The sequence below is a fragment of the Ailuropoda melanoleuca genome, chromosome 1 (assembly GCF_002007445.2).
Source record: "Ailuropoda melanoleuca isolate Jingjing chromosome 1, ASM200744v2, whole genome shotgun sequence".
Lineage (NCBI taxonomy): Eukaryota > Metazoa > Chordata > Mammalia > Carnivora > Ursidae > Ailuropoda > Ailuropoda melanoleuca.
This window is the reverse complement of record NC_048218.1, coordinates 184,708,785-184,735,597: the sequence shown is the minus strand read 5'-3', so window position 1 is coordinate 184,735,597 and position 26,813 is coordinate 184,708,785. Positions and strand designations below refer to the sequence as shown.

Sequence of the window (26,813 nt, the reverse complement as noted above, 5' to 3'; positions counted from 1 at the left end):
TAATGTGCCTTGATGTAGTTTTCTTCATGAAAATCTTCTTGAGTTTTATTCTAAGACACAGTTAAGTCACTTGGAAAGAGTTCAATCTTTTCAGGTTTTACTTTAAGTTTTGTTAGGTGGAACTAAATAATGTCTAGTCTTGGATTAATTTTCATCATTTCTGGCCCAGGACTCTTCTTAAAAGCTCTAACTGATGATCCATGGATTCTGAGGTTTCCTATTGGCTGTTGAGAACAAGTACTGTTGCAGGCTCTGTGTGAGTTTTGGGCATCGCCCCCTCTAATCCTTTAGGATGATTTCTTCCCTGGCCAGAGGTAGTCTCCTCACATGTGTGAGGCGGTCAGTATTCAACTAAATATGGAAAGAGGAAGGGGGGAGAACCGTATTCATGCAGGCAAACTCTAGCCATTTTGACCTGCCTGAATTGTCAGGTCCGTCTTCTCAACTTGGGGAGCACATGAGTGCTTTGTGGGTGCTCTTGTTCCCTGTGNCCTAACTTCTAATCGCTAGATTCCGGTAGCAAACCACACACCCCCCCCATCTGATAACCAAAAATAACTCCAGACATTGCCAAATGTTGGGGTGGGGGGAACAGAGTTAAAGGTGGGCTAGAAAAACCCCCGTTTGAGAACCACTGAATTACGGTGACTTGAAAATTATTTTTTTGTGAGAAGGTCTCCTCATTCACTTGTGTTTCAGTATTTTTTTTCACATCCNGCCACTGCTTTGAAAGTTTCTCCTGGTCCTCACTGGAGCCTCAGCTCACTTCATTTGTTTCCTCTCAGGAATCACTATCGNCTAAGTGCAAGAAATACCCAAGGAGTGCACTGGGCTCATGGATATCATCCATATTGTGTAGTGGCAAGAAAAGTGGTCAGGAACCACTGGCCTCGGACATTAAGTCCATGACTGCATTATATAGAATTAATGAATATAACATCTAGTAATCAGTTGATTCAAATAGCCATGTAATCTCTTTCTCACAAAACCTTTCTACTATCAGATATTAATCTATTGTCAAAGCAGTGTTGATTAGGCTAAGTGGAATGTGGTTTTCTAGCCCCTTGATTCACTTGTTCCAAAAAACCCAAATTTGTTCTAAGAAGCCAAACTGTTTTGATTATGTTAACAGCAGCTTTCTTGTATTCCAGATGTTTCGTGAAGTTTTCTATCACAGCAGACCCTGCTGTTTTGTCTTTCATTAAAAAGGTGGGGGAAGGGGTGGAGGAAGGAAGAAAAATGTGTCTACCTCATTGAATGAGAATACTGATCTTGACCTCTATCAAAGAAGCCATTAGACTTCTTCAGAGAGTAGTTAGCTCTTAGTATTTTCTTCCCTTCCAGGATTTCCATGGCCTTTCCCTTTCTTTTTTGATCATGTCTGGGAAAAACAACTTTCAGAGTCATTAATAGAAAGTAAGAAAATAATATGAAATTAAAATGAGTAGTTACAGAAATCAGTATGTTCCTAATCCATTTAAATATGCTTTTTTATTCCCTTGCTGACCTATAGCTGGTAAGGGTAAGTATTTTCATAATTTTTTTATGCTTCATTGTATTAAAATTTTTATAATAATATGATTTTTGAAAGAATATGATCTTGTTTACAATGTCAGTCTCCTACTTTCTCGGCAAACAGAATATTTAGGTTAACTTTACCTACCTGTTATGAAACAAAAGTCTGGTTTTGCCACAAGAGAAAAGTAGAAACAACCTAATATCTACCTTCATATGGGCATAAAGGTAATGGCTGTGAAGTTGTTATAATAGCATGGAATGTTAAGTGGAAAAATACTAAATTATGTATGTGATATTTTAACTATGTTAAAAAAATTTATACGTATAAGTAGAATTTTACCTAAACTACTCGCAGTGGATGACTTTAAAAGGATTAGTTACTGATTCATTTCCTCTGTTTTCTGAATTACCTTTGAAGTATCTATGTTATAGCTTAAAGAAAGCTCTTTTTAAAAACTAAACATACTAGCTAAATGTTGAGATAGAACAAAAAAAATAAATGTATAAAGTCTACCTTATTTGAAGACAACATTATCTGTTTTAGGACATAAATGATGGTATGTATTTATAGATTTTTCTGGTACATGAATCTATTCAACTTCCCTGTTTCTTTGATTTTCAGGATATTTAGAAATTCTAGGAAAATAGGGTAAATTAAGTCCAAATTTTCTGCTTCAAACAGTGCATTGCCTTTTGCCAGACTGACAGACATTCTTTGGTTAAACTATCCTTTACTATGCAAAGCACCTGTTTTTCATTTTTCTCTCTTAATGTATATAATGTAATACAATATATATGTAACATAATACAATACAACACTGTACTAGTTGACTTCCAATAATAAAGAAATGTCAAAAATGAACCAGAAAAGTTATCTTCTTTGTAAGTCAAATTTTTTAAAAAATTCTTAAATCGGAATATAAACTTATATTTAATTTTATGAGCTTATTTTCTTGATTGATCTAGTAAGTTAAATTTCACACTTCATAGGTATGTTTTACTTTACATTGAATATATTATTTCAAATGTTGAATATTGGTTTGCTTTGCTTATGATTCTAGGTCTGTATGTGTTGATTAAAATTGTCATCATGTGAAAATACAACTTAGTTGTTATTTGCCTCAGAAAGCAAGATGTGTAAATTCATACTTCCGTTTTTAGTCAATTTAACAAAACAAGCTAAGAAATTATTTGGGTCAATAGTAGAGGTGTGAACAAACTCTTAATTAATATATGTATCGACGTTTCTCTTTGGTGCTCAGCATAAAATATGTACGTAAAACAAAAAATATCAACCAAGGTAATCTACATAAAATTTTATAACATGAAACTTCCTATTGCCACATGGGTGTTATAGAAAGACACGAGGTCCTTCATGTTTAACTTCTTGTGAATTTTCAAGCTTAGTGAGAGTTTGAGCTACAAGGAAAGTATAATCAGATGTGGGTATCGGTAAATGCAGCTACGGGCAAGCTCTTAAACGTAGGACAATTTTAAACCAAGTTATTGTATTTCAAAAGGTCCATATGCTGCTTAGCTCAGTTCAGAATTTTGCAGAGGAGATGAGCTCTTAGGTAGCAGCACCTCCATCATCGTCCTTTTGGTACTTGAGTCCCAGGCCTGGACACCTGAGTGGTCTCAGATGCCAATGAATGGCCACCTCTTCTGCAGTGTCCCATTTGCCTCTCCCTCACTTCCTTTTCTTCCCCCATTTTATATCCCTAATTTCGCTCAACACCAGAAGAAGGAAAAAAAAAAAAAAGGCAACATTCTTAGAATTAGTTGCAAAGGAAGAAGAAACATTTCCATTAATTTTTTTCCCCATCTCACATTTGGAACTCTGATTTAGATACCTGTCCTGGGGCTTGTATTCCTGAGCACATAGGGGCAGGCTGTGGTCAGTACCCACCAAAGAGTCCCCTCCCACACACCACAGGGGGGCCTACCAGCTTGCTAAGGGTCCTCACGTTGTTTTGTAGGCTAGCTATTTTCAAGTACGTGTTAACTGTTTAAATTGGTACCGTCAGCCTACTTATTCTTTTCCCTTGACTTCCAACAGCTATTACCCTAATGAAAAATTTAAATTTTCAGGTTCCATTTGAATAAGCTTCTATAATTCCATAAATCTATAGCAAATAATAATCTTTCTCAGTTTGGGTTTTATTCCATCTACTTTTACCACACCTGGTGACAGTACCACCTCAAGACGCTGGAGCATATATCCAACTGTTACCATAGAAACTCTCCACCAGTATCCTCAATTACCACGTCCCACATCTGTAGTTAGTCCATAGGTTAATCATCACAATTTATGACAGTTTTGCAGTGCATTGTTCAAGCTCCTATCTTGTTGGTTTCTTTTGATAATTTTCTTATATCATTTTGGAAGACAAACTGAACTGAAATTTGTCATGAGTAATTTTTCATTTAAAACCGGTCACCATAATTTTGTGTTTTAATAAATATTAATTGAAGATAATCAAGTATAACCCAGTTTTCAAGCAAGTATCCAAGCCTTGCACTTGGTTATGTAATTGATTGAAAGCACAATTCATTTGATCCAGATGATATCTCTGTGTTTTCTAAGAGCAGGTGTAGATATGTTATCCCAAGAGAAAACTATATGAAAATATTACTTAATAGAAATAAAAAACTAGGTAATGTTTTAACAATAGATGTTTTCCTATTTTACTTTAGTTCATGAGAGGATTGTAAAGTGAAAGATTTCTCACACAGAAAAAAACTGTTGCTTTTTCAAAATTTATTTCTTCATAAATTCATGGAAACAAATCAGTGGTGCATGGTGAAGTATATTTGCATAAAATATTTTAAATTGTGCTTATCAGGCATATAAAGAAAGAGAGATGCTTGGTCTTTACAGCCTGTGTTTTGAAGATGGGATAATCCCGAAGAATACATTTCACTTTCATAGAATTATAGCGCTAGAGAGATTGTAGGTTTTTTTTTTAATAGAATATTGTTCACCTACAAGTTTTATCACTGTCAATATGGAATCTGTTTTTGTGACTCAAATTACTATTAGGAATATTTTTATCACTAAAGGTAATCATTGGCAAAGTAATTTTTCATTCATGTGTGTGATTCCAAAGTGTTTGACACGTTAGCAAATACATAGTTAGATTTTGTGAGGAAAATGCTTCATAAAGTAAATCCATGTTTGAAAATATGATTTGGGGAAATGAAGCAGGCTCATTTTTTTAGGAACATATAGATATTATTTAAAGACTATATACTCATTGCTTTAAAACAAAAATTTTGCTTCTATAAACCTGTATAAAAGGTAGAAGTAAAAAGAATTATGTAGAAGGTAGCGTACGTATTTATGTAATGTATGTATTTTGTAGAATAAAAGAAAAATGGATTTTCTGTGGAATTTCTTATATATCCTGTTCTCAACAGATAAGCCATTAATGGGTGTTATTTTTAACTTCTTGTTATGACCTTCTCTGGTGAAAGAAATAATGAATAAAATTCAGCAGTTGTTTTATAGAACCTTTTTTTCATAAAGGTGACACTAAAAGTTTTTTTTTTACTCAAGTAAATGGGTAAATGAAGATTCTAAGATTATTTAAAATATAAAAATACCAGTTTTGTAATATACGTGCCTTGCATTTTTCAAATTCTGTCTACTTATTTTATATTATTTTACATTATCATATATGTAACTTTGAAAGACTTTCTTTTGAAAGACTATCAGACATTAAGAATAAACTACAAGAGGAGTTAAATTGTCTCGTTTCTCAGTTCAGAAAAGCAGTTTAATAACATATAGTGTTCATCCAATTAATACTGATTTGCCACATGTAATGCATTTAATCAGTCAGTTAAGTAATTAGTAAATGTAAAGGAATACATATGCCAATTTCTCCATGGATCATAACCTTGTACCTTCCATCATCTATGAATGCCCATTCATTGCTTACTTGCTGCATTCACCTTTTGATATCTGTCACTGATGTGGGATCTTTTTTTTTTTAATGTGATTCTGAAGACCCTTCAGCTTGAATTACGTAGTTCTTCCATCCACAAATATGGCTGAAAGTTGAACTTGACATAGGATCAATATGATCTGGGCTAAATATCTAAATGTGACTGATTATGTTAGCATCATGTCCACAGATCAATACTGAGTTTTATTATGAGCCTGACTCTATAATTGCGTTTAATCAATAAACTTTTGTCTCCTTTCCTGTGCAGTTTTAGGATTGTACCATATAGGCTGTAAAAACTACATTCAGCTTACATTTAGGACGCTCCTTCTTGTAATTACCAGAATGAGATCTGTCTCTGAATTTTAAGGAACAATGGAGCCTCAGCTCTACCATTGTCAGGAGAGTCCACTTGTATCCCGATCACTGATTGCCTGCCCAATGTGCACCGCATTTCTAACAGAGCTAATGTAGTAACACCCCAGCACTCCTTTTGGGTGGCGTGTGGCTTTTTCTCTCTATACTTAGTACATAACTCACACTGAAGACTTCGACAAAACATACCATTAATGAAAGCAATCATAAAAGCTTGCCTTTTGATAAACCCGCAGGGTCTACAGGCTTTGAAAGATGCAATCTGTAAAGAACAATAAATTTGGACCTTTGATTGAAGTGCCATTTAGGACGTTATGCTTTGTCTGCATATTTGCACAAATATGATGCCCCCTTTTTCATGTCTCTTAAACTTGAAGCTTGAGAGCATTCATTGCCATTTCTACATTAAGGCTGGTCCCATTAAAGACATTTTAAAAAAAAAAAAAAGACTGGAAGTGGTCCAGCAGAAGACTGTGTGTTCATTTCTGCCCTAGTTTGCCATTTGGAAAGCAAGCTTCTAGCCATCATTGCTGTTTTTTTTATGAATAGACCTGGGTCCTTTTCCAGGCGGTTCCTTCTGTAAATACATACTTAAAATGCATCAACCTTTCTTAAAATTGGAAAATACGATTATTTCTCTGATAAATATTAGAAGTAGCTTAGAGTGAAAATAAAATTTCCTCATTTCAAATGATTTGCAGATTTTTCCAGGTCATGTTTCATTAGGCTCTCAAAAAATTGCAATTTATGTCAATGTGCTGAATTCTTGGCATTGCATTTTTTGTAATACAAAATAGTCTGTTACCATGAGATATGCATCTTGTGTTCAAAAAGTGTATTTGCCCATTATTAAGCCAGAAAAATAAATGTATTATACATGCTTCTCTGAATTTACAGATGCCGACCGTTTTCAGAAACATGGTATGGATGAGTTTATTTCTGCTAATCCTTGCAAGCTTGACCACGCCTTCCTTTTTAGAATACTCCAGAGGCAGACTTTGGATCACAGACTAAATGATTCCTATTCATGCTTGGTGAGTACAAGTCTGTCTCTCCAGTTTCCTAGAGGTTAGAATGAAAAATCTTTTTCAAAGAGAGAAACACTTGTTATGAAGCGGCATTTTATTCCTGACTCCTTTAATAACTGTAGTCGGGAGTTAGGGATAAAGGATTCCAATCGATTGCTTCCCAATTTGAAAATTATACACTTGAAGACCACTGCTGTGCCACTCAATACACAGGAGAGTAGACTCAAACAGACACTGAATTGTGGTTTATCAGTCCCTCTGGAGAAGGCCGAATGAAAATAAAGCCTTTAATGAAGATTAAACAAAAAAAAAGCCAAAAACAAAAAAACCTCTGGGATAGGATTTGCTAACACCTGTATAGACATTTTAAGGTTTAAATTCTGCTCACTAAGTGTTGCTAACTTTCATTTCTCTCTTTTGTTCCTAGAAAGACAACCTAAGTGACAGGGAAAGAGTGCGAGAAATGATATGACATGGCCACGTGTAACAGAGGAAATCTTTGGTTTCATTTAGCCTTCCAAAGATAATTTGAATTCCTTAAAAAAATAAATAAATAAATGGAATTAAGTAAACTGCTGCTCTCTCTGTGTTGAAACCAGCCCAAATTTGGGATATAAAGTATAATTTACATTTTGAAGGAATGCTTGACTCCTCAGAATGTGGGCATTAAACTGTAGCCTAGTGTCCCTGCGTGCCCTTCCAAGGGTTTATATTGTCAGTGGCAATTCCTCTGAAATGTATCCAGCCGGACTATCCCTGTTTCTGTCACCGCAGAGTCTCTTGGCTACTGAATGTGGTAGCTACCTACAATACAGCTATGTTGTCTTGTTTAAGATTTCAGGATGTGCTCCAAGCTTATTGGAGATGTTNATACCAGTTTTGTAATATACGTGCCTTGCATTTTTCAAATTCTGTCTACTTATTTTATATTATTTTACATTATCATATATGTAACTTTGAAAGACTTTCTTTTGAAAGACTATCAGACATTAAGAATAAACTACAAGAGGAGTTAAATTGTCTCGTTTCTCAGTTCAGAAAAGCAGTTTAATAACATTTAGTGTTCATCCAATTAATACTGATTTGCCACATGTAATGCATTTAATCAGTCAGTTAAGTAATTAGTAAATGTAAAGGAATACATATGCCAATTTCTCCATGGATCATAACCTCGTACCTTCCATCATCTATGAATGCCCATTCATTGCTTACTTGCTGCATTCACCTTTTGATATCTGTCACTGATGTGGGATCTTTTTTTTTTTAATGTGATTCTGAAGACCCTTCAGCTTGAATTACGTAGTTCTTCCATCCACAAATATGGCTGAAAGTTGAACTTGACATAGGATCAATATGATCTGGGCTAAATATCTAAATGTGACTGATTATGTTAGCATCATGTCCACAGATCAATACTGAGTTTTATTATGAGCCTGACTCTATAATTGCGTTTAATCAATAAACTTTTGTCTCCTTTCCTGTGCAGTTTTAGGATTGTACCATATAGGCTGTAAAAACTACATTCAGCTTACATTTAGGACGCTCCTTCTTGTAATTACCAGAATGAGATCTGTCTCTGAATTTTAAGGAACAATGGAGCCTCAGCTCTACCATTGTCAGGAGAGTCCACTTGTATCCCGATCACTGATTGCCTGCCCAATGTGCACCGCATTTCTAACAGAGCTAATGTAGTAACACCCCAGCACTCCTTTTGGGTGGCGTGTGGCTTTTTCTCTCTATACTTAGTACATAACTCACACTGAAGACTTCGACAAAACATACCATTAATGAAAGCAATCATAAAAGCTTGCCTTTTGATAAACCCGCAGGGTCTACAGGCTTTGAAAGATGCAATCTGTAAAGAACAATAAATTTGGACCTTTGATTGAAGTGCCATTTAGGACGTTATGCTTTGTCTGCATATTTGCACAAATATGATGCCCCCTTTTTCATGTCTCTTAAACTTGAAGCTTGAGAGCATTCATTGCCATTTCTACATTAAGGCTGGTCCCATTAAAGACATTTTAAAAAAAAAAAAAAGACTGGAAGTGGTCCAGCAGAAGACTGTGTGTTCATTTCTGCCCTAGTTTGCCATTTGGAAAGCAAGCTTCTAGCCATCATTGCTGTTTTTTTTATGAATAGACCTGGGTCCTTTTCCAGGCGGTTCCTTCTGTAAATACATACTTAAAATGCATCAACCTTTCTTAAAATTGGAAAATACGATTATTTCTCTGATAAATATTAGAAGTAGCTTAGAGTGAAAATAAAATTTCCTCATTTCAAATGATTTGCAGATTTTTCCAGGTCATGTTTCATTAGGCTCTCAAAAAATTGCAATTTATGTCAATGTGCTGAATTCTTGGCATTGCATTTTTTGTAATACAAAATAGTCTGTTACCATGAGATATGCATCTTGTGTTCAAAAAGTGTATTTGCCCATTATTAAGCCAGAAAAATAAATGTATTATACATGCTTCTCTGAATTTACAGATGCCGACCGTTTTCAGAAACATGGTATGGATGAGTTTATTTCTGCTAATCCTTGCAAGCTTGACCACGCCTTCCTTTTTAGAATACTCCAGAGGCAGACTTTGGATCACAGACTAAATGATTCCTATTCATGCTTGGTGAGTACAAGTCTGTCTCTCCAGTTTCCTAGAGGTTAGAATGAAAAATCTTTTTCAAAGAGAGAAACACTTGTTATGAAGCGGCATTTTATTCCTGACTCCTTTAATAACTGTAGTCGGGAGTTAGGGATAAAGGATTCCAATCGATTGCTTCCCAATTTGAAAATTATACACTTGAAGACCACTGCTGTGCCACTCAATACACGGGAGAGTAGACTCAAACAGACACTGAATTGTGGTTTATCAGTCCCTCTGGAGAAGGCCGAATGAAAATAAAGCCTTTAATGAAGATTAAACAAAAAAAAAGCCAAAAACAAAAAAACCTCTGGGATAGGATTTGCTAACACCTGTATAGACATTTTAAGGTTTAAATTCTGCTCACTAAGTGTTGCTAACTTTCATTTCTCTCTTTTGTTCCTAGAAAGACAACCTAAGTGACAGGGAAAGAGTGCGAGAAATGATATGACATGGCCACGTGTAACAGAGGAAATCTTTGGTTTCATTTAGCCTTCCAAAGATAATTTGAATTCCTTAAAAAAATAAATAAATAAATGGAATTAAGTAAACTGCTGCTCTCTCTGTGTTGAAACCAGCCCAAATTTGGGATATAAAGTATAATTTACATTTTGAAGGAATGCTTGACTCCTCAGAATGTGGGCATTAAACTGTAGCCTAGTGTCCCTGCGTGCCCTTCCAAGGGTTTATATTGTCAGTGGCAATTCCTCTGAAATGTATCCAGCCGGACTATCCCTGTTTCTGTCACCGCAGAGTCTCTTGGCTACTGAATGTGGTAGCTACCTACAATACAGCTATGTTGTCTTGTTTAAGATTTCAGGATGTGCTCCAAGCTTATTGGAGATGTTGAATAGACAGGAAGAACTGAGACTACTTATTGCTGTGATCACAGCTTTCTGCCCTGATAAATCATTTTAAAAAATTTTTTTCCTGATAAATCATTTATAGGCTCTTTATTAAGTACCTATTATTCAACATGTAACCATATGGCTTGAACCCCGCTCAGCCCAAACTTAACATGAAGAGTGAGAACATCACAAAACCCTATGGTATCTTTCCAGGGGGAAGTACACATAGAGTGGACACCAATAAGGGACTTCCATCGTGGACTCCACTCAGCGGAGTTAGTTACTGAATTCTCCGATGTTGTTTGCGTTGTGTGGGTGATCCCACGTGTCATGCGGACTCTGAGGAGAGCACAACAGTGTGTCTTCAACTGTATCTAGAGGGTAGCGAGTATGGTGTGATGAAAGTGTTTGGAGGCAGGATGGCCCTGGATGTCAGTCATGACACAACAACTGATTTTCAGTGTCTTGAGCGAGTCACTCAATGTCACTGAACTGTAGCCTATGTTCCATAACATGGAGTCTGTAGTAACTACCAGGCATGCTGACTGATGTTACACATACACATGGTTTGTCTCATTGAGTGCCTGCACTATTGCCACACTATTTGGGGGCTCTTTTTTCTCCTCTTCTTTGTGTTTTTGCTGTCTTACCTTTCTGCATTTCTCACCAGTCTTTTCTTTCTCTTGTACAGTTATCCTGCCCCTTTTTAAAACTGTTTATTTTAGTCCATATAATCCATCGAAACACTTTATTAGGCAGCTCTGCTTAACCCTGACCTGCAATGTTAGCCAGGCGGGTACCTGCTGGTTCAGTTGGCTCACAAGCACACACCAACACACATGCACCCTTCACATCTCATTTCAAGAGAACTAAAAACTACTGTAAGCCATTAGCTCTTGTTATATTGGTCATAGAAGGACAAACAGAAGGAGGACAGTATCCCAAATAGGCAAATTCCCAAATGGTATATGTTTACTACCCCTAGACTTAACTGGAATTTTCTTAGTTCACTTTATAAAATGTTTTTGGCAACAAGTCAGTTTCAATTATAGTATCTACTTTAACCATTCTCTTTTTTAATTGATCCATACAGGGATTGAAGATTTTCAGAATGTTATTCTCTGTGACTGACAGTTTAGATACTTGGGAATAAATTTGGCGAATTTTGAATGACATTGGAGAAAAGCAGGTTGCCCATGCCTTGCCGTGGCAATGAAAAGAGAATAGTATTTGGTGACGAGTGTCCCAGATCAGGTCCAAAATTGATGACATTAGCTTTATGAAAACTACATGAAACATACCACTAATAAAAAATGTCAAAAGACACTTGGATTCAGCTTCTTCTTATAATGTCAAAGAGCTCCTGCAGAAAAGCAAATCCTGGTACAGAAAGGAAAAAAAAAAAAATTTTTTTTTTCTTTTTCAGGGTTGGTTTAGCCCTGGCCAAGTTTTTGTGTTAGACGAGTACTGCGCCCGTTATGGCGTGAGAGGCTGTCACAGACATCTCTGCTACCTTACAGAACTGATGGAACATTCAGAAAACGGTGCTGTCATTGACCCAACCCTGCTCCATTACAGCTTTGCATTCTGCGCCTCTCATGTGCACGGCAACAGGTATTTTTACTTGCAAACGCACAGTGAAATGTGTAGGGTTGACTTGGGAAGAGAGAAAAATGTGCTTTGCCGCCATCACCTAGTAACAGATTTTAAATAGCAAACACTTCTTGCAAGAGGCGGAGAAAAAACCCACAAAGGAAAAATGTACATCAATATGCTGTTGATTTAGGTTGGCTGCACTTTATGTTTCTCTTTGCCGTTAAAGCCACTTGAAAGAGAAAGGAAGAGAATATCTATGAGATTAGAAGTTGCCTTTTAGTTCTTATGTACCACCTAGTACTAGGGCTGCACAGCCTAAGTGTCCTCGGTATTTCTATTGTTATGCATGTGAATGTCTGGGCAAGGCTTGCTGGTAGGTTTGTGTATATCCAATGATTCTTGCTTTTCCATTTCTTGCTTCCGTTGAAAAAGAAAGATAAATAAGGAGGTTTATGAATCTTCTTTTAGCCCCTTCCCTTATCTGTACTTTGGGAGCAAGTGTCTCCTTTTAGTGTTCTGAGCCGAAAGGGTTAAAAAAAATCACCTAATGCAGGCCCCCACAATCATGTGCTTCTAAACTTAAAATCTCTCCATGTCTCCGTCCCTCTCTTAATCCTGTTCCCAGGGAACTTGACTGGGGTTCCTCCCACAAGGAGGTACCCTTTCTCCCATCCCTCCTTTAGCTTGTTTCAACCATTATCCTTTCTCTCTCTCCCTCCTCTCTCTCTCCCATTATTTCCTTTCTTCCCACAAGCCTGTGTAAGCTTTTGTTAGCTTCACAACATAACAGAGTGGTCAAGGGACGCTGCAGTCAGACTGCCTGGGTTCAAAGTAATACGAATTGATAGTGTGAGATAGGGCAAGCCTCATAATCTAGTCTTGTCTGAGCTTCCCAAGCTGTGAGAAAGATGTAACATGGTATCTCTCTCAGAATGCACGATCATCATAGGGATCAAATGCATTCATATATATCAAGCACTTCCAACAGTGCCAGGCACACAAATAGTCAAAAAATGTTAACTGGTAGCTTACGTTGTCTTAAGCATTGTTACCCTGTCCAGCTACCTTTCCATTGCTCTCTTTGATCTTCCCACCCAAATTTCCCTCTCCATTCCTCTCATCTGGCTTCTAGCTCCTCGCTTGCCAACAAAGCCTCTTAAAATAGATTGGGTAAGGACCTAATTCAGTCGCCTTTTCTCCAGCTTCGCCCTCCTTGCTCCCATCGAAAAGCTGGTGCTCGGGACTTTCCGAGGGCTTGTACTGTTTGAGACGCTGCATAGCCTGCCTGACGCAGCACTATCTCATCTCAGCTCCCTGCTTCTTTTTGACCATCTTTGCTAATAACTTTTTCCTCCAGATTCCCAAGTGCAGTATAGTTCTTTTCTCACATCTGCTCTTGAACTTGCTCTGTTCTGAGAATGTTTCTACTTCACAGAAAAAAATTGTGTCTCAGTGATCTTGCCCCTTTCCACGGCTTCGGTGACCTGTCTTTATACAGATAATTCCAAACCAATTACTCTCCTAAACTATAGGTCTCTATCGACAACTGACAGCTGGAATGTTCTGGCACTTTCAACTCTCTGTGTATAAAATGAAGTCCATCATCTTGGGGTGCCTGGGTGGCTCAGTCGGTTCAGCCTCCAACTCTTGATTTTGGCTCAGGTCATGATCTCAGGGTATTGGGGATTGAGCCCTGCATTGGGCTCAGTGCAGAGTCTGCTTAGGGTTCTTTTTCTCCTCTCCTCCTTCCCCTCCACCCTCCTCTAAAAAATGTTTGAAAAAAATTAAGTCCGTGATCTCACTAAACCAGCTCGTGTACCTACCTCTTTTAGCTCCTAGCTGGGTGCCTGGCGAAAAGTAACACTCCTGGCACAAAATAGGTGTTCAGTAAGCATTCAATGAATGAATGAACGACTGAATTAGTTATGTGACTATCACTTCCATTCATGGCCTCTTCATTTTTCATTCGTCTTTCTTTTACCTCCTAGACCCAGTCTGTTCCTCGTGCCAATGTTCTGCCTTTGTAGCACCCCTCAAGTTGGTCTTTATCGTTTCCATTGCACTATCCGAACTCAAGCCTTCCTTTTCTTCTTGCTTATTTGTCTTTATACATCTCTCTACTGCTTCTTTTTCTCCCTCCAAGAGTCTAGCAATCACCTTCAAAATTACAGATTAACTTTTATTCTACTCCTTTTAGAAAACTTCAGTGATTCTTGTCTGATTATGAAATTAAAGATAAGTTCCAAACTATCATATTAGGGTTTTCTCAACATTGTCGTTGTCCCATCTACCCATACTTCTCTCCAAGTATCCCTCCCCACATAATCTTTACCCCAGGCAACTCGTTTATTCTCCACATAATGTTTCTCTTTTTCCAAGTTTGATAGTCCGATATCCTAAAACTCCGTGGAGAAGACTTTTGTTAACACAAACACAAAACACCTCTTATCTGTAGTTTCCTCATGAACTTTCCCATGCAAATCTACATGCTAAATCCACACACACTCCCCTGCTTCTATCCCACAAGGCCGTATTTTGAAGGCAAACACTGGTTCTCTTCCCCTGTTATGCTCTCTAGGAGGATGTCCACACTGCCTTGCATGTTGTGGACACACAATAAATACTTGTTGAATTGAAGTCATCGTTGTTGCCACTTCTCATCCCACAGTAAAATAAAACCAATCCTGGTCTCAGGATCCGTTCAAGGTTTTACCTCATTATGGAACTCAGCCTTACTTAGGAATTAGGGGAAAGTTGCAGATGATAGTCCTGTTTCCGTTATCCCAAAGTAAACCATCTTCATTCCACAAACTTCGGTGGGGGTGGGGGGGTGGCAGAAAGAGGGGCAGTGAGAACAGGGGACAGTTGGGATGGCGAATGGACAGACAACATGAACGGCTTTTTTACTAAACCCGTTTCTTAGCTCCTGGTTCTGTCTTACTTCCTCCTGACCAGTGGATATCAAAATATAGGTTTCCCAAGGTTAGGCAGGACTCTGTAATGCAAGAGGATAAAAAGGTTGCAGTGAAACAGACATACCCAAAGAATTTTGTATGATCAGATTATTTTAGTAAATAACACTGAAAGGGATAATTGTGAACACTAAGTAGGAAATTCAGCTAATGCTTTCCCAAAACATCTGTGTTTGAGACACATGTTAATGGAAAGTTACTGAGGCACCTGGAAAGCGCTGCCTTGGAGGCAGCCTGATTTGAATCTATAGGTTGCCATAGTTACTTTTATTCTGTAAAACTATTGTTTTCTTTATAATAGTACACTGGAAAGTGTAATTTAAGGTGTGTTTATATGTTCATGCATGTATTATACTTAATATTATACATTAAATCAATTTTCCTGGTTAACATGTGTACATTTTCAGGTATCTCTGGGTGGTGTAAAACAAATTTGAGTTAGTCTGGGATTCCACAGTTAGGTGACATGTAGCTTAAGGAAAAAAAGGGGAGAAATGCAGGTTTTAGGGAAATTTGAACCTCAGTTAAAGGTAGATGTTATCTAAGATAAACTGAAGGGTATGATGTTTCCTGTAATCTTTAGCGTCTAACAGATATCATTCAGAAATGTCATGCTGTCACAATGAAAGAATAAAAAAGAGGCAAAAGATCCCTACTTGAATCTAACTCCAAAATCTGCAAAGTGACCCAGATTGGGCAAATCCCTTAACCTTTCTGAAACTCCAAGGTGTCATGTGTAAAAGGGGAAATATAAATACGAAGGTACTAGATAATTATACTCTATCAGTATCGATTAGTTATTATTCTAACATGCTTGCCTTTGCCACCCAGCCACGGGGATGTAAATTGTGAGAGGAGAAAACCTGGAAAAGTAGGTAGAGCTGTCATACCTCATGTTAAGTGGAAATACTGCAGTGCATATGTAATTAGACTCTTCAGTTTTTTGCTAATAGAATATTCGGGTTTTAACAACCTCGCCTTATGAACATAAGCTTCTCTTATCCAGGTCTGTGGTATCTGATATTTATATAGACTTTTGTTGAAAATACTGTCAGTGTCAAGTCTGACTTTTCTGCAGTGCTTGCCATAGTCTCTCTTTATGATCATTTTTATATCTGTCAAGACACGCATTCAGAGCCCTGTTTTGCTCATGACCTGAGCTACCTCTGTCAAAAATTCAAAAGGAAAAAGATTGCCTTTTGTTATCAACCGAAGTGAAGGACAGCAGTGCTGTCTGGATCTGAGATGTTTCCGGGAGCACATCCTATTACACGGCTCCGCGCTCTCTAGGTGCTTTCTGCCGCCACATCTCCTGTGAATAGCACTTGGAGTGGTTCAGCAATCAAAGAATAGAGTTAAACAGAAAAGGTCTGGCTGGTGCTAAGACTGAGGAAGAGAGAGAAAAAGAAAGGAAGAAAGAAAAAACTGAGTCAAGGACAGAAACAGACACATTCCTGCAGGAGGACAGCCGCACACGTCTGTGAATAGCACAGCCACTCACTCAGCGATCGCGCCGCTGAGGACCGACAGGAAGGAGAAAAGAGACTTTCGGAGACAATGCATCACAGGGCAAAGTTCTAGGTTGATATGTGTGGTTATACATCTTGGTTTTGCTAGTCAGGCTGAGGGTGGGGAACTAAAGCAGCAACACAAAATGGCTTTTATGTCTCAGTTTACTGTAAGGTGTGTATACAAGGTATTCACTGGCTCCGGGTTTAGTAGGGCTGTCTGCGAACTGCCGCACACCTGACAAAGGCCAGCTCAGCTGCACGAGCTTGCAAGAACTGGTGCCGGATAATGCCATGACTAGCGTTCGTATATAAAGAAATCCCTACTTTCTCTCGGCTCCAGGTTATGTCAGAGTAGTAGGTAGCCTTCATGGGATCAGTCAGGTTATATGACGATGTTTCCGTCTTCACAGATAACATTTCTTCTTATTTATCACTTCAGAAATTGTGCCTCAACTTCCTGTCTCTAATTTTAGAGACAATGATGGCGTTTTTTGAGTAAAATCGTAGATAATTGCATCAAATAGGCTCATCAAGGATTTTCCTTACCACTTCTTAATTCTAGTCTTTGATGTATGACACAGGGAAAATAAGTGTAAGTGTCCTGTCAGTTGTCAATCTGGAGACTGCTCCTGGGACAGGTGGACAACCAGATCAAATGCTGTAAGCAAGGTTTATCTTCACATAATGTGGACAGTTGAACAGGTTTCAACCTACAGACACAAAGGTGGAAGGGACGGTGATCAATGAGTACCTTTTCAACATACTCTGAGGCTTCTTTCTGGATTTTATCAGAAACTATAGAACAGGGGCACCTGGGTGGCTCAGTCGGTTAAGTCTTCAGCTCAGGTCATGATCCCATGGTCCTGGGATCAAGCTCCACATCGGGCTGCCTGCTCAGCAGGGAGTCTGCTTGTGTGTGTGTGTGTGTGTGTGTGTGTGTGTGTGTGTGTGTGTGAAATAAATAAAATCTTAAAAAAAAAAAAAGAAACTATAGAACACCCTCAAATCTGCCTCAGTCAAGCTTGCCCAGCAATGACATCTGTCCCCACTGAGCCTGGAGTTCAATACTAGAGCAAAGTAATTATGCCTTTCCAAAACAAGACAGACAAAAACAGAAAGTGAGCGGTAGGTGAAGAGGCTTAGTATGTTGCAAATAGCACTGNCAAAACAAGACAGACAAAAACAGAAAGTGAGCGGTAGGTGAAGAGGCTTAGTATGTTGCAAATAGCACTGAGCTAGGAGTCAGAACATCTGTCTTCCTGTCCTGGCTCTCTCATTTATGAGCTACTTCCTTTTGAGCATTTGGTCCTGTCTGAGCCTCAGTTTCCCCATCTGTTCATTATGAGTAATTATATCAATGCTGTATACCTCATGTTTCTGGAAAACACTGTGGGTCTAATGGGACAATAGCAAAGACATGACCAAAAGCAGGAGTCAAGAACGCAGTCATCCAAGATAAGTAAGTCACTAGACTGCACCCTGAGGAATAGTTATTAAGGTCACCTCTTCATTTGCCTCTGTTTTCCCTCCATGCCATTCACTCACAGCATAAAAAGCTCAAGAGTTTTCCGAAATAATGCATACAAGAGCACACTGAATTTACCACTGCAGGCAAATCATTGAGGAAGAGACAAGGCAAAGGGGTTTTTCCTTCTTTCTTTCTTTCTTTCTTTCTTTTTTTTTAATTCGGTTAACCAGTATATTGTACATCGTAAGTTTTTGATGTAGTGTTCAGCGAATCATTAGTTGCGTATAACACCCAGTGCTCATCACAACACGTGCCTTCCTTAATACCCATCACCCAGTTACCCCATTCCCCCACCCCCTCTCCCTCCTGTAACCCCCCGTTTGTTTCCCGGAGTCCAGAGTCTCTCATGGTATGTCTCCCTCTCTGATTTCTTCCAATTACCAAAAGGTTTATTCAACATGTGTTAGAATACAAATCAGGTTAACAACAGAAGCAAAAACTACCCCTCTGGTATAGCTTTTCTTAAGCATGGGAACTTTGGAACCTTCTTAGCATCTAGAATTAGGTGGAGAAAAGTTTGGGGTCTTCAGTTGGATTTCCATGTAATTTTCTAATGTACTAAAATTTTTTTAGAACATAGTAGGTAACGCTTAATAATTAACACAATAATAAACACAAAAAGCTATCTCTGAACATCTGTACCACTTACTGTTTCTGTTGCCAGTCAGTTTACGGTTTTTAGATCTATATTGATGCACACAATTGGCCTATTATTTTCCTTTCTCATACTGCTCCTATCAAGATGTGGTATCCAGGTTATCATAGCCATATACAGTGAGTTTGGGGAGCTTTCCAGCTTGCTCTTTGTGTCAAATGACTTATTTTTTTTTTAAGATTTTATTTATTTATACGAGAGAGTACAAGCAGGGAGAGCAGTAGAGGGAGGGGAAGAAGCAGGCCCCCCACTGAGCAGGGAGCCCGAAGTGGGGTTCAATCCCAGGACCTGAGTCAAGGCAGACACTCAACCGACTGAGCCACCCAGGCGCCTGACTTACTTCTTTTTAATAGTTATAAATAACTCACCTTTAAAACCATCTGGGCTTTGAGACTTTTATGTGGAAAGATTTTTACCTATTGCATTAGTTTAAGAACTATACAAGCTTTCCGTTTATCTCTTGAGTGAGTTTTGTCAGGTTATGGCTTTCCAGGAAATAGTGCATTTTATCTGAGTTTTCATATGTGTTGATATTAAGTTCATGTTGTTCTCTTTGTACTTTTTGCTCTACCTGCTTTTTGCACATTCTAATATTGTTTATTTTTACCTTCTCTATTTTCCCCTCAATTCATCTTTCTGGAAGTTTGTAAATTTTATTAGTCTTTTCAAAGATTTAACTTTCAGCTTTGTTGAACTAGACTGCTCCTTTTCCTTTTCACTAATTTTTTTTAAAAATCAACTTTTTAGAATAATTTTAGATTTACAGAAAAATTGTGAGGATATTACAGGGAATTTCTGTATTTGTTTTCTCTAATGTTACTGTCCTACATTAGCATGGTACATTTGTCAAAACTTAAGAAACCAACATTGGCACATTACCGTTAAACTAACCACCAGATCTTATCTGGATTTCACAGTCCAGAATGTCCTTTTTTTCTGTTCCAAGATACAACTCAGGATGCCATTCATGTTGCATTCAGTTGTCACAACTCCTCTGATCTGTGGCCGTTCCTCAGTCTTGTCCTGTTTTTCACGACCTTGACAGTTTTGGGTAATTCTGGTCAAGTATCTTGACCCTCAATTTGGGTTTGTGTGACATTTTCATGGTTGGACTGAAGGTGATGGGTTTTTGAAGAGATGAAATACTCTCTCCTCTTATCCTGTCAGGAAGTGTATGATATCCATAGGACACCACGGGTCATGTTAGCCATGATCACGTGGTTAAGTAGTCTATGCCAGGTTTCTCCAGTAAAGATAGTATTTTGCTATCTCTGTATTTTTTGAAAGTCACTATGTCCAACTCACACTCAAGTGGAATTAAACGACACTTCCCAGAAGAAGGACTAGCTACATACAGTATTTGGAATTCTTCTGCAAGGAAATTTTTCTGTTCTCCTCTATTTAGTCAACCATTTGTTTATATCGGTTTGGATTCATACGTAGTTATTTGGTACTTTGGGTTGTAATCTGATACTGCTTTATTTTGTTGCTCAAATCATTCCAGCTTGAGCCATTGAGAGCTCTTTTAGACTGACTCCCTATGATGTGCCCCCTCTTTTTTTTTAATTTAAAGCACTTTGTTACTTTCTGGTACTAAAGCATGCTTCAGACTTCTCTTGTGTTTTCCCTGACTGGTGAGTGGAAAGCTGGCACTACCACGTTGGTTTCTTCCTTCTACTTATGCCAGTTTTTACTTTGTATCTTTTGAGGCTGTTTATTAGGTACATTCAAGTTTTAAATTGTTAAATCTTCCTGGTAAGTGGAAATTATGATTATTTGATGACCCTTCTCATAACTGACAAGGCATTTTGCATTCAAGTTTACTTAGATGGTTATTAATGTAACGTTCTTTTGGTGGGTATTTGATTGATTCATACTTTTAGCCTTTCTATATTCTCGTGTTTTAGTGTACCTTATAAATAGCAAACTAGATTCTGATTTAATTCTCCATTATGACAATTTGTTTTTTAATCCCTTTAGTCCATTTACAATTAGCATGTGTATTGATGCAAGTAAATTCATTTCTGCCATTTTATTTTGGCCTTTCTTTTTTTTTTGACACATGTTTGTAAGCTTTTTAGGTTTTTTTTTTCTTGCCTTCTTGTTTCATCCAGGTTCTGCTACTTTCTCCCCTTCAATAGTTTACATTTTCCAGTGTTAAGGTTTTACTGTGCATATTGCTAAAATTTTAAAGTTTTATGCTAAGCAACAAATTTCCTCTCCTTCTAAAGAGTGGAGAGACCTTGGAACATTTCGCTCCAGCCATGCCCTTCCTCACTGACATGCTTATTTTGTCTGGTATTTTAGTTGTGTCCTTGTTTGCTTATTTTCTGTTTGATACTCAATATTTGCTTAGATTTAGAAATTGTTTTCCTTTTTCCTGAAGTATATTCTTTGGAATTTCCTATAATGGAGCAACTACAGATTGTGAATTTTAGTTTGGAATTGTGCTTGTTTCATCCAAGTTTGTTAAAGAAAATTTTGCTAGGTGTACAATTCTGGATTGACCGTTACTTTATCTCAGAACTTTGAAGATAATACTCCATTTTCTTGTGGCTTCCTTTGTTACCAATAAGAAGGCTGTTCACAATCTAATTGCCATTCTTTTGAGGGGGATTTACCTTTGCCCTCTGGATACTTCCAGGGTTATTTTGTTCTTTAGTGTTTTGTGGGTTCGCTATAACATATCTACATATGGATTTCTTTTCATGGATTCTGTTTGGGATTCCTGTGGATTTCTGATCCATGTGCCCTGATATTGAGTAAGCACGGATTTCTTTGAATTTACTCTGATTTGGATGTGAAGATCCATGTTTGCCATCATCCTGGAATATCGTTATCTCTTTAAATACCGTTTCTCCTCTAATCTCACTCTTTTCTAAAATTCCAAATATCCATATATGAGACGTTTTATCTTCTGTATCTCTCTTAATGTCTGTAATACATATTCTGTCTACTTATTTCTCCAGCTGCATTCTATGTTATATTTTCAGTTCTGTCTTCTAATCAGAACTTGGCAAAGTTTTTTCTATAAAGGGACAGATAGTAAACATCATAAATCTTTTGGGCTTTGCGGGCAATATGGTCTCTGCCACTATCTTTCAATTCTGTGTTTTAGTGCAAAAAGAGCCATGAGCAATATGTAAATGAATGAGTGTGGTTTGTGTTCAAATAAAATTTTATTCATAAGAACAGGTGGTAAGCTATAGTTTGCCAACCATTTCTCTACTTAATTCTCTCTTTAGCTATAACATCGACTTTTCAACCCACATATTGTGAGTTTCAATTACTAAATATTCTAGTTCTGGAAATACTATTGGGTTCTTTTTAAAACCCATTTGATTATTTCTGAACATCTCTGATCTGATTCTTGGTTTTTATCCCCCCCCTTTTTCCTTAGACCTTTTATAAATTATATTCTGATCAATTTCAGTAACTAAATTTTCTAGGTGTTTATGTCCTGTTTCCACTGACATTTTTGCTATGGTCACTGTTTTCTTACTCAGCATTTTGTTTGTTTGTTTTTTTAATAAGCACATATATTTGAAATTTATGAGAATCCTACAAGGCCTGGATTAAGAATACTTTCTTCTAAAGAGAATTTGCTCTTTTATTTGGTGATGGAAGTACTGCTGGAGCCACTTTGTTTTCTTATCTTGGGGATTTCTTGATTGCATAGGTAGTAGCCCGTTTAATGAGGCCAGGCATATGGTGTGTATTCTCAGGAAAGACTCTTTCACTCACTCTTTAGATGATGTAGAAACAGATTTTCTTGTTGGCTTCCCGTTATAAGAATATTGATTCTTCTGGACCAACCTTTAACTTATCAGTTAACAGCCTATTCACCGGTCCCAGTTTTTGCGGGAATCTCAGGCTCAGCATTCCATGGGGTCGCTGACCAGTGGTGCATTCTCTTAAAGGTAGCTGTAAAGCCTCCTTGGTACCCACATTTCCCCCCAAAGCAGCCCTGGTGTTCACATTCATCCCTACTTTGGTTTCAGTGTCTGGTGCATTTTCCTGGCCTTGGGAGAATTTTTTTTAACTTTCTTATAAGTTCACAACATTTAACTGTATGCTTGTTATAACTTATGCAGTGTTGAGGTGTTTTGTAGTGAAAAGGGATTTTTGGTTATCAAGTCAATCCACTATACTAGGAGCAGAAGTCACATGATAAAATTTGAATTCTGAAAGAAAGTATTTGAACATCTCTCCGGAGAACCGAGAACCGGTTGGAGCCCTTTCTGTCACCTCTGCGTCAGGCGCCACCCGATTAACTGCTGCTCAGTCTATCACATCTCAACTTACCTGTCATTCCCAAACGGACTCCTTCCCTGAAAATCCATACCACCTCCAAGCTTTGTGCTTTTGCCCTTCCTCAGTGTAATCGTACATTGCTGTCTGATTTTTCTCGTTTATGCCTTTCCCTATTCCAAACTCTGTTAGGGCAGGAGACGTTTCTGTTGTGCTTGTATTACCCCCAGGACCTAGGCAGGGACTCAGTAAATATCTCTTAAGTAAGGAAATGACTGACATGCGACCATCGGTTTACAAATTTTATGGGTGAAATGTTGGGGCACTTGGTAAGTAGAGTTCACAATTAAATATTGTTCTTAATCAAATGCAATGAATTTTGTGACCCATGGAAGGACCCTGTGTAAACCAGAAAACTTGTATCATTTTACCACACGGAAATTAATAGATTAAGAGAATGAAATACTTTTTTTATGTATAAAATTGAAAGTGATTATAACAAATGATAGAAACCGCAGTTGATGAGGTTGCAGAGAAATTAATCATTTCGTGCACATGGGTCACAGTGCAAACTGATAAGTATTGTCTCAAAAACCAATTTTGTAGTATCTATCAAATGTTGAAAATATCATTACATTTGTCTTAGCTTGGGCTGCCGTCACAAAATTCCATCAGCTGGGTGGCTTAAACAATAGAAATGTATTTTCTCACAGTTCTGGAGAATGGAAGTGCTTTTGAGATCAAGGTGCCAGCACAGTCAGGTTCTGGGGGAGACTCTTCCTAGCTTGCAGATGACTGCCTTCTCCCTGTGTCCTTAGAGAGAAATCCACTCTTAACTCTTCTTGTAAGGCCACCGATCCTATCAGATTAGTGCCCCACCCTATGACTGACCTCTTTTAACCTTAATTACCTCCTAAATGCCTCATCTCCAAATATGGTAACCTATTGGGGGATAGGACTTCAATATACGACTTTTCATTCAGAGTGGACACAGTTCAGTCCACAGCACTACTTAAACTAACAAAATACTTTTATGAATTTACCCCAAGGAAACAATAAGACATGAGTTAAAAAAAAAATAGTGTAAGATTACATGTATCTAAGAATATAAGTATAGTATATACTCTATGGTAGGAAGAAATAGAGGAAAAAAGTCTAAATTCTAATGGAATATTGGATTAATAAATTCTGGTACATCCGTAAAATGAAGTATCATGCTTCCATTGAAAAGCATATATAAGGATATTTGAATAATGTGAGATGTTGATGCTTCATTAAAAGAATCACAAAATAAAAAGAATCAAATTATAAATCATAATTAAAATGTAGGATTAGAGTTCATAGAATGAAAACTGGAATTATATTTACACAAGGGTATTATCTATTATTTATGATTGGGACATTTAAAGAAATTTTATCTTTGTGTTTTTCTGAATTGCTCTCCTAAATTATGTACATATAGACCTTTAACTAAAAAATTGGTTTGTTAACATTAGGTGTGGGGCAAAGACGACCTATCAGAGAATAATACCAATCTTAATACTCCTTATTTTAATCTAAAAATCATCTTGATATTTTATTTCTCTTGAATTCTAGAATTATGTACAGTAATGAATTTAGTTTGATTCCTGGAGGCCAGTTATCAACACCTTGATTACTGTCCACGACCTGTCTGTTCGTCAGTAACTTAACACAAAAACTGAGTCACAAGATCTCATATCCTCATAGAGTCCAATTACTGCATTTTTTAAGAAGTATCTTTTTTTAGATCCTCCAAAGAAAATAGACTACAGTAGGAAATACAAATAAGAACTAGGAGGGAGAAGTGGTTGGAAAGAAAACAGGATTTTTGAATTTCATTTACAAAATATTTTCTCATAGAAAATGTTTCTTCCAGCTCAGTGACCATAAGGATCAGATTAATTTCTTCTGGACAACAAAAATTTCAGGGAAGATGAAAGGACACTGATTATGTGACCAATATATGACCATCCAGATGAGGTACCATTTTGTTTGGAAGAGTAAGAAGTGTTTCTAGGTTAGGGAACAGAAATATGAGACTGTTGTTTTCTGCCTCCTCTTCCCATCATTTCTTATTCTCATGCTGTGTCTTCCTCTCCTTTTTATTCTGTTCACAAATGGATATTGGTGGGAAATACACGAAGTGCAAAGTGACTTTTACCTGCTGTGCTGTGGGCAGAATTGACAGTTCAGAAATGCTACTCCCTATGTGTCTCTCCCTTCTCATTTTGTCTAGAGGAAGCTAAGACGTCCTACGTTCCTCGTGGGAGAGAGCACGTGAAAAGAAGCCTCTAAGAAACTCAGAAGCACCATGAACTTGGTCACTTGCCCTGTCATTGCTTGCAACATAGCTTTCGCTGCAAGCCTCCAAACTGCCAGGGCAAGGGATCCTACTTGATGAGCTGAGGAATGAGGGGGTTGATGGGCTGGTGAAGAAAATCTAGCTCATCAATTTGCCAGACTTTTCTATACAGCATTAACTCCTGGGGCATTAGTCAACCCACAAGCTTCCCGAGCACTCTGTTCCAGGCAACATGCAGACTCCTAGAGATTATAAAACCAAGGACACTTTTATCCCTCAAGTATCTAGAGGCTGGTCTAGCTGATAAAAAGATTGAGAAAATCACCATAGATTATGTTACAGTTTTCATTACATCATAAAATAGATGGCTTGTCACTGAATGATGCTTTTTAAGTGGGAATTGTGAAGAGATGCCATGATTAAATAATTTTGAGAAGTGATGTTAAACAGATTTCTCTACCATCAGACTTCTCAAACACCTTAATATGCCTTGCTTACATTATGGACCTCCACCAAGGTCTCATAATTTGTAGTGTTAAAAAAAAAAAAAAATCCTTGGGCTAAATCTCTAACCCTTTCTGTTGCAGGATGTTTCAGGACCATTGTTTCCTAAAACCTGTTGGCAGCCAGATGAAATGGATATTAGAATTTGTTCTTATTGGTCTTTATGGGCCTTAGAAAGGTTATATTACGCTGGAAAAAATACATAAAAAATACATAAAATGTGTGAACTGTAAACTGTTCAAGGGAGGTGAAGCTATGAGGCTAGTCCATACTTAAATATTTAAGCAGATTCCCTCATTGATGTTTGCTCTTCTGTTCAAATGCCTGACTCTACAACCTATTTTCACACTCTTTTCCTCTTAGATCTTTCTTGAAATATAATGTAATGATTCTTCCCTTCATAGACACTAATTTCTTATCAGAACTACCTCAAAAGCTGGGAAAGATAGAAGATGAAGATAATACTGTCTCTCTCTTTCGTTCCTGAGTAGTCTTTCAAAAACACCTTCTCAATTTGGAGCTTATATTGTACTATTTACAGAAAAAGTTGAAAGTGATGAAAGGATGTCCAGTGTACAGAACGGCCTCTGTTTGTTTTTAAATGCCTAATCTGCCGGACTGATGAATAGCATGAGTTCTAAAATCCATCGTGAGATCTCTTAGATCATGTAGGAATTTAGTAAAATCGATTTGTATAGGCCTTAATATGTATAGGAACTATTTTTGGACAAATCTGCCTTTCAAAAAAGGGAGTGTGTGTGTGTGTGTGTGTGTGTGTGTGTGTGTGTGTGTCTGCATGTGGTGCTTTCTCTGAAAGCAGAATGAGACCCATACGCAGAGGTAAGATGAGGTTAAGCATCAGTTGCAGAAGTTCCACTGTGTACGAATTCCTTTTTTTCGGAATCTTTCCGGTATAATTAACATAGACCCAACTACATTTGGTGTTCTTTGCTTATCATGTAATGCCAGAAGGGAGTCCTCTGTAATAACTTGTTTGTATCTATAATTAAAGGAAATGCAGTTACCATTAAACTGTATTTTATAATTTGTTCATATCTTAACCTTTCATGGAATACTATTCTTACTAAAATCATGTGATTTCACTAACTATA

At 37.5% G+C, this 26,813-nt stretch overlaps 1 protein-coding gene across 8 annotated transcripts in view; it reads left to right on the top strand.

Annotated features, from left to right (window-relative positions):
* Nucleotides 1-26,813, top strand: part of CADPS2 (calcium dependent secretion activator 2) — a 544,075-nt gene that overhangs the window by 384,330 nt on the left and 132,932 nt on the right. For 4 of the 8 annotated variants that reach the window (XM_034671263.1, XM_034671268.1, XM_019799438.2 and 1 more), the window contains exons 12-14: nt 1,514-1,522; nt 6,741-6,877; nt 11,788-11,975. In XM_034671263.1, the coding sequence (XP_034527154.1) occupies nt 1,514-1,522; nt 6,741-6,877; nt 11,788-11,975 (334 nt within the window). The remainder of the gene's footprint in view (nt 1-1,513; nt 1,523-6,740; nt 6,878-11,787; nt 11,976-26,813) is intronic. The other 4 variants (XM_034671244.1, XM_034671231.1, XM_034671256.1 and 1 more) reach the window with 1 other exon arrangement.